The sequence below is a fragment of the Daktulosphaira vitifoliae genome, unplaced genomic scaffold, assembly GCF_025091365.1.
Source record: "Daktulosphaira vitifoliae isolate Bord-2020 unplaced genomic scaffold, ASM2509136v1 Scaffold_5, whole genome shotgun sequence".
NCBI classification, from domain to species: Eukaryota; Metazoa; Arthropoda; class Insecta; order Hemiptera; family Phylloxeridae; genus Daktulosphaira; species Daktulosphaira vitifoliae.
The window spans coordinates 18327419-18336713 of NW_026099576.1; the positions used below are offsets into that span (position 1 = coordinate 18327419).

The 9295-nt window shown below is 25.1% G+C and overlaps 1 protein-coding gene across 2 annotated transcripts in view; it reads left to right on the forward strand.

The window, feature by feature from the left end:
• Positions 1 to 5197, forward strand: part of LOC126906731 (uncharacterized) — a 16922-nt gene extending 11725 nt beyond the window's left edge. The window contains exons 14-17 of one of the 2 annotated variants that reach the window (XM_050687497.1): positions 639 to 1150; positions 1467 to 1587; positions 2647 to 3042; positions 4890 to 5197. In XM_050687497.1, the coding sequence (XP_050543454.1) occupies positions 639 to 1150; positions 1467 to 1587; positions 2647 to 3042; positions 4890 to 5083 (1223 nt within the window). In that variant the 3' untranslated portion in view covers positions 5084 to 5197. Of the gene's footprint in view, positions 1 to 638; positions 1151 to 1466; positions 1588 to 2646; positions 3043 to 3688; positions 3888 to 4889 lie in introns of those variants that run through there. The other variant, XM_050687498.1, reaches the window with a different exon arrangement.
• The last annotated feature ends 4098 nt before the right edge of the window (positions 5198 to 9295 follow it).

Below are 9295 nucleotides of genomic sequence, written 5' to 3' on the forward strand. Positions count from 1 at the left end.
CGCAAATGGCTACCATATTGAAAAATATACTATTTTTGTATGATAATTATGGGTTTTGTATTTTATTTTAATAGAAGTTGATGTTGCTTTTGCAATTATCCATCAATTTTTTAAAATTAAACACTATCTACAGATTTGCATCGAAGCGTTTCTTATGATAGTGATTTTAATCACTGTCAGATTAAATCTATACTGGACCCTACTATGCAATGTCTCTACTATGCCGCGACCCCACTGTGCTACCGTTTTTTTGATCTACAGCTGTCATTAAATAGACTTGTAATGTCACAGGTTCTATTTTCATGTGAAATCCATACATTTCTTATGAGGCACTATCTTTATATAAAAAAATAGATAATATTTTTTTTTATTAAAAAAGATTCTTTGGTAAAATAAAATATATTTAGTTTTATAACAAGAGTTATTAAAAGTTAAAGATAGCTTCCCATAAAAAATATAGAAATGAAATCTATGAATTCATTCATCTATTTAATGTCACTTGTATATCAAACAAGGAAAGTTAGAAGAAAAACAATTCCTTAATTTGTTCTTTTTTGTGTTATTTTTCAAAATAAAAAACAAAAACTATTTTTTAGTTTTTTAATATATATATATATATTTTTTTTTTCATGAAATAGCTATAAAAACCATTCAACGGCTTTGTGATCAAGGTAAACAATCACATAACCAAACTGAAGAAAAATTAATAAAAAAAAGAACTAGAAATCGTAAAAAAAAACAAATTGAAAAAAATGAACATCAAACACAATGTCCTCCAGCCGAGAGTGTAATAATTACAAATACAAATGCCCCAAAATTACCTTCAAATATGAATTGGTATTGTTCTCCAGATGTTAATATTACACCAGTCACAAACAATATTAATCCATCTCAATCTCAACAAAATACAGTTCTCATTAAAAGAAATAATACCACTCAATTATTTACTCGACCATCACCAATACCATCACAACCTTTACCATTAACTAGTCCTACTGCCATTCAAATTAATGAGGCTGTTAATAAGATTTCTTCATCTTCTACACCTATCGATATTGAAAAGCTACAGCTACCCCCTGGAATCACCATAACTAAACTTGATCCTAGTGATTACAAACCACCTAGAGATATCCAACAATCAATTGAAAAAGTAAGTTAACAATGATTTAATAATTGGTATCAATAACATGGTACCAATTTTTCATTAATATCAAATTATAGAAAAAAATATGATTATCATTAAGTAAAATAAAGAATATTTCAACTATCAGTCTTTTCAATACTAATAGTTTTCATATTTGTTTGGTAAACTTTTATATTGCAATATCTATTTTTTATTTTTCTTTAAAAGTTTTAAAAATGAAGTTGCCATTTTATTTTATCAAAAAATTTTATTTTTATAAGATTATAATGTTGAACTAAAAATAAAAAAAATTTGTCTATAAAATAAGTTTATTTTCTTATAGCCTAAATCATTACAATTTTCATCTGAGCCAACTTCTGTGAATCCATTTGACCTGCAAAAAAATAATCATAATAATGTTATTGTTGTAAAAACTGATGGATATAACAGTGAGGAATCTACAGGTATTGATTTATATTAATTAAAATTGAACCAGTCATTTGAGAAAAAAGGTAAGTTACAATCTAAAAAAATGTTAATACCACATAAAATCAGAAAATATTTTTACAAAAAACAATAATTGTTTTTAAATTTAATCAACTCTTTGAAGTTTTGAATTAATAAAACAACTCAAGGGAATCAACTTTTCTATGAAATTAATTTATAATGACTAATAAATATAATGTTCTATTAGTATAAAGTTATAAATATTTCAAAAATTAATTGTTAAGCTTTTAAAATTAGAAAAATACTCTTTGGAATAGTCGTATGGTAAACAAAAGTTAACTAAACTACTGTAGATAATCTATAAGTATATTGGTAATATCATTTGAGTTATTTCTTAAAATAGTATTCTACTTAAGGAAATTTAAATCGTGTTGCTATCATACTTAAGAGCTCTATAGTAGTTATTTAAAATAAAAAAAAATTGTTTTCCATTTTTGGAGATCAGTCCTTTTAGATTTAAGGTACATTAGTTATAATTTTTGTCCATAATAATTTTAATATAAAATACTGTAAAAATAACATGTAGTTTTTTCTGTCACATATAAGACAACCATTATGATTTTACTTATTTCCCTAATATTTGATAAATGTGACTTATGATTTTTCTCAAATGACCAAATTGATAGTGTAACCAAAAAATAAGTGGTACGGTCTTATACTGTTTTTGTTTTAGTTTTTATTGATTCGGTATTGATGATATGACAACAGTTGTAGTTTTTACTTTTTTATTGAGGTTGTTTTAATCACCAATCATTTCTGGTTGGGTGGGTCCTATCTCTTGACTGATTGCACTACTGGACCTAATGAATAATGATTTTTAATAATTAGAACACAAAATATTGTTCTTTGTTTGCAAGTTATAAAATCCTTTATGTAATTTATAAGTTAACCAATCTTCTTGAAAAATATCTGAAACAATTTATTGTGTCTCAATATTAATTTTAAATTATTTAGTTTTAATTATTCATTGATTTTATTATTTTCTATATTTTTTTAATTAATTGTAATATTTATAGAAATCAATGGTGGTTCTAATAACAAACGAAACAGGCGTCGTAAAAAAAATGGGTCTACTACAGATGAAACTAATACTGAAAATATTCAGCCAGGCGTTACTATAATTAATCAATCATTTATTAGAGATACTCACAGCAATGAAAATAAAATTGTATCTGGACAAGTACCATCTAGTTTATCACGATCTTCTTTACCATTGCCAGTAATTATCCAAAGACATGGTGGTATGGTCACTATAAGAAATCCTTTATATCAACGCAATGATGATTCAGTAATGATGGAAGCACAAGACACCATAGAAGTTACTCCTGATGATAATGAATCAAATTCTTCAACTAAAAAAAAACGTAGACGTCGTCGTGTGAAAGGAGGTTCTAAACGTACTGAAATTGAGGGTAAGTTTTATTAAATTTTTTTTTGTAAAACTACTAATATATTTATATGAATTAATTAAATATGATGTTTTCAAATATCATTTATGTATATTAATATAATACATATTCACTTAAATTTTAACTATATTGAATGGAAATAAGAAACATTTCATAATAAATAATGCTCTCTTAGATGAAAATAAATTTTTTTTAATTCCTAAATATTCAATTTGATTGAAAATTTTTTTTTATTTCTTTTGATTAAATTTCATTAAGGGTGTACACTACATAAATTTATTTTAATAATCTCAGAATATAGAAATTATTATTTTAAAACCTTTGATATTTGATGCTTCATTTATATTTAATATATACAAATATATAATTTATATATAATATTAATTTATCAATATAAAACTTATAATTTGTAATCATGGATGAATTATTTATCATTTTTTTAAATTATTTTATCAATGCATGGTTACTCTCAATTATTTAAACTGTATAAAAATGTAATATTGAAGATTGACATTTATGATAGGACAACATTTTTTAAAACTTAATTATTTATTTTTTTTATTTATAAATTTTAAAGAGTGTAATGTTAGACATGATTTTTTTAATTTAACCAATTGAATAATATATTACTTAACTAATATATTTATAGATTAGATAGAAAACCAAGCTCTTTTCCAGTGGTGATGGAAATTTAATTCTTAAAAGTCAACAAAGAATGCATGCTTATTTATTTAAAGCTTTATTATTTATAATAAAAGCAAGCTATTAATATGTATGTTTTATTATAAATAAAAAACTAGCTTTCATTGCTGTTTTATAAATAATTGTGTTTATTATGTAAATAAAAGACAAGAAACAAAAATTTCCAATATTTTTTTTTTGCTTTTTATGCTTTTATTTTTTATTTTAAACTTTGAAATGAAACATATTATTTAGTTAAATAATTATGAAATTTCAAATATGAGCTTAAATTTCTAAGTTTATGTTATATCTTTTAATTTGTTTTTTTTATACATTAATTGAAGTCATTATATTTATTTTATTTCAAAATTGTGTTTATTTTTTAATTTTATGCTAATATTTGTAATTATATTTGAAAGTTATATATTTAAAAATAAAACACGTTTTTAGGCTTTACAGTTTTTCTTACTGCTTATCATGGATAAATATTAAATATATAACACTAAAAATTATTAATTACATTGTATTTTTGGCTTACTGGTTTTATTATTTACAGTAGCACGTTTTATGGTCATTTGTATGATATCATATGGTGTGTAATTACTATTACATTATAAAAACAATTTGCTTGCATTGGATCTGCTAAAATTCATTTTGTATTGAATAGTTATTAATTTTAAAGCTTAAATTAATCATTTTAAACTATTTTTGATGCATTTGATAATTACAAACAATTTTTAAAGCTATGAATTTTAATCAAACTCTATTTTTGGGATTATATTTAAAGTAAAAGTGTAATTTTTTCAAAAAATTACTATATAAAATATAAAAACACTAAAAAAAAATTATATTAGTAATTGTTTAATTTTTTTATAAACATTTGTATTGAAAAAATTTCATATCATCTCTAAAGTTAAAATTAAATAATTATTTTTATCAAAATGAGAGCAGAATATTTTTGATACCCTCCAGTAAATTGAACAATATAAACCTTGATATAACTTTTCAAAGCTCTTATTAATTTTAAAATATTAATAGTATATTTCTTATTTTCATTGGTAAAATATAAAAAAATAAACTTGTAAGACATAAAAAGTATAATTAATTATTTATGTTTCTCAATATACCTAAAATAAAAAAAATGTTTGAGTGTTTGTGGCCATTTACAGAAAGTGTGTTCGAACCAAAAGATATTGATTTGGAAGATGGAGAAATGGATGATGAAGAACGAGAATTAGAAGCATTTAAGAGGTTTTGTCTTCAGTCAGTGCCACCTCAACGTAAGGAAAAAGTACACTTGAATATCAAGGATATAGTTTTAAAGAAAAAAAACTCAACATCAGCTGCAGTTGGTTGTGTTTAATTTGAATATACTTTTCATGTATTATTTGGTGTAGCAATGGCTACAGATTTTAAATATACTGAAAAAACTGTATATTTTACAGAAATAAATGCCACCTTTTTTTAAAAGGCTTCATCTCGTGTATATTGATAATATATACTTACAACTGTTAGTTATTCCGATTTTTAAAATTAATTAATTATATTTTATAATTGGATTGTGTAATAAAAAATTTTCTATTATCTTTGCATGGATTATTTTGTGCTCTTATTAGATAAAAATAATTAATTAAGTATTGAATTGTAAAACCAAAAACATTGAGCACAATCATGATTGTATAGTATCAAAATAAACTTTAATTACTCGGAATTATGTATAGTTATGTCATGAAAAACAAATTTTTAGTGTCTTAAAAAATTTATTTTTTTTAAAATAATGTTTTTAAAAAAAATAAATTTTATTATAAAATTATAAAACAGAATGAAGGTGAGACTTATGTTTTGTTACATTTATCACTTAACATTTCTAAGACACATTCCTCCTCCCACGCCATGTGTAAGTTGTTTCCCTTATAATGTATAATAGATAAACATAAAAAATACTTAATAATTGATAAATTGAAAAAAATATATAATAGACAAATAAAATTTCTCGATATTTTTTTATTTTTGTCAATATAAGTTTTAGAGAGAATTATGATGAGTTAAAAAATAACACAGAAGAATCTATATGTTATTTATATGTATAGATTATTTTAAAGACTAAAATAACCCAAATTATATTTTAATAGAATATTTTCATATATCCACTATATTCTTAGTTTTTATAGAAACAAATATAATCTTATATATGTAAGTAATAAATAAAACGATGATTGATTTACAATCGATGGCGCTCAATATAAAAAAAATTAAATGTATAATATTGAATAATAGATAATAAAAGATAACAAGGTTCATGATCAGAAAAAATAGTTTTAATAATTAAATAATATTATAAAAGAGAACAGACATTGTCCTACAATGATTAATATAAAAACATGACAAAAAGTGACAATTTGAACAAAATAAAATATCTATGTATAAAATGTTTTGATAAAACATTTTAGTAAAATTTGTTTCTATTAATTTATATTTAATGTAATTACAATAATTATGTTTTTCTATAATCAAATAACAATTAAATTTAAATTTTATTTATTTATTTTAAAAATAACGTACACCGAAGTGAAACTAAACATTCTCAGCTTTGTATTAAAGCTAAAAGAAAAAACTTAATGAAAAAATGAAATAAACAATGTAAACCAAAGAATCTGTTCTTCCAAAATTATTCAATGGTAAATAAATTTGTATTAATTATGTAAATTTTATTAAACGTATGTAATTACTTAATCCGGCCTCGCGTTTTTGAATTGAGTACGTGGCATTTAGATTCAACTGCACACGAAATACGAACTATATCACTGTATGAAAACATTTTATCCTTAAAATGATCCTATATTATTCTTTTTTTTTTTTTTAATAAAGTCTGCCAAATGATTAAAATTACTACTTAAAATCGTTTCTTTTCCTATAAAAATTTTATTTCAAAGCCCACTAAAATAGGAATCCCACGGTTATAACTCCGATCATTTGTACTCGTATCCAGAAACAAAAAGAATTAAAACTGAGAATTGCTTAATTCCATCACTAATTTTGGGATTTTTAACTATTAAAGGTAATAAATTAGGCTAAATGAAAGTTCATGGATTGGTTTCATACCTTAATTCGATAATGTTTAAAATAAATTATTTGGATATTCGTGTTTTTTTATAAAATGTCATAATATTTATACTACAACAGATATAATTATAATTATAATTAAAATTAAGATTATTTTGCTCTCATACATTTGGTTACATTGACATTTCTGCTTCCAAACACTTTGCTTGAAACAGTACTTTACTGTTTTGTTAACGGTTCAGATGATCTATCTGTTGTCATGTAGTCTGTTGTATTGCTTCTCATAAGGTAAAACGAAAATTACACATTTTGAATAGAAAATGCACTATCTTATCAGTGGTAACACCTTAAGTCATCATCTCGACTATAATCTATGTAAATGAAACACTCAACAGCTGTGGACACCGTAAGTGCGTTGGGTCTATCTTTATGAACTTTATGTTGTAATAATGTCATATTTGCGTTTGCTAAGTATATACGATGTCCATCGTTCATATCCTTTGAACAAAAATCTCTTTTAATTTTCAGCAAACTAACACAGACTTGGGTGCTTATGATGAATACTGATTAATATTAAAACCAGGGACTTATTTAAAAAGGACAATCTATTCCCCTGAACCAACGCTATTAATATTTTTTAAAGCTGTCGAAATTACTATCTCCCTTAAAATAACAAGGAAAGATCCATAGACATTTCCGGTGTATTTCAAAGTACAGGAATTTGATTCGATTATATCCAACTGCATCTCTAGATCATAGTATTCGTGGCATTCATGGTCATTCTTGTATTCACAAAACGGATTGAACACTTATTGAAAAAACATATTACACAAATGAATCGACGATATGAACAATTACAGCACCTTATATATAAAATGGTTACTATCGATCAAAATATTTTGGCCAATAACAAATAATTAAAAATATATATTATTATAGTTAAAAACAAATTATCAGCAGCTGACTAATTAAAATTATTATACAAGCCAGTACACTTTAAGATTTTTTAAATATTCATATTTATTTAACTACAAGTGTTTATTTGTTTGATTATAATTAAATTAATAAACTAATCATTTCTTTAAATAAATTTGTTCTCAAACATCATTATATATAAATAATATTATAAATGTATAACAGTTACGATTTATCAATCGTATTGTACGGACGTTTTTATCTCGCGTACGTTGTAGTTACCCGCCTATTTTTGAGTACTAATCCGCTTATTCATAGTTTTTATCAGTTTTGAAACCATTGTTTCGCCTTTTTGGCACATTTACGGTGTTCACCGGGGATCTGAATGCAATCCAGACCTAATCCGAGAAGAAGTGATCAGCACCACTCCCCATTGCGCCGTAGAAGCACTTTGCAAACTTCCAACTCACAAATCTCTGAATAATTCTCGTTATTCTAGTAAGAACAATCAAGGTTCTAAACCTCCAACTAGTCCTTTACACAAAAAACCTAAATCAGACGATAAACCAAAATCTAATGACCCCCAATCTCAAACTAACAGCATGGATTGTAGCTCACCTGAAGTCATCGTTGTGACGTTACCCGGTTCGCCAACTTCAAACATAAACTCGCTCTATGTCGATTCTCTTAATATATCAACAGTCAGGCAACCTATTGTTCCTGAATGCTTTCCACTACACTACACTGGTCCCCTTAATGTACTTGTTTCTGCATCTGGTCATAATAACTTAGGCAATTTTCACCTAGTCAAGCTCGGTCAAACTATTTTCTGGTATTTTTAGCATAAACCCTATCGGTTCTAAGCATGTTAAAATCACATTTGATTCGGTTAATAACGTTAACAATTGTCTCACTTCCCCCTCTCTTTCTGAACACAGCTACTCTGCGAATATTCCTAGCACTTTACTATATAGTATTGGAATCATTCGTGTTGAAAAAAGTATCTCTGAAGAAAACTTTTGGAAGGGTTCTGAATGTTCAGTCAAAGTTATTTCATTCAGACGCATTAATATAAAAAAGGATAACATCCTCGTTTCTTCAAATTTCAAATTTAAATTTTTGTCAGCAACTTTTCCTCAAAAATTATCAATATGCAAAGTTATTTTCGATGTTTCTCTGAATATTCAATCTCCTGTCCAATGTTGCAAGTATTTACGTTTTGGTCACACCCTCAAGTTCTGTCGCAGTAGGGAGCCCTGCAGTTACTGCGGTCTCTTTAACCAAACTGATTTTAATTGTAACGTCAAGTTAACCACACCTCCTTCGTGCATTTTTTGTAAACTTAACCACCCTGCGACGAATAGATCTTGCAGCTAATAGTCTGTGCAAAAGGACATTAAAAAAATAATGCCCACATACAATATCTCGTTTTCTGAAGCCTCCTTGATCAAACGTTCCAGTTTAGTTAATAAAGCTTTTACTTTTTCTGATGTTGCAAAAAATACAAATATATCTAGTGTTGAAGTAGTAGCTTCTCCTTCTTTTCCTTCCCTTAGTCATTTTACCAATACATATACAAATAAACAAAATAAGAAAA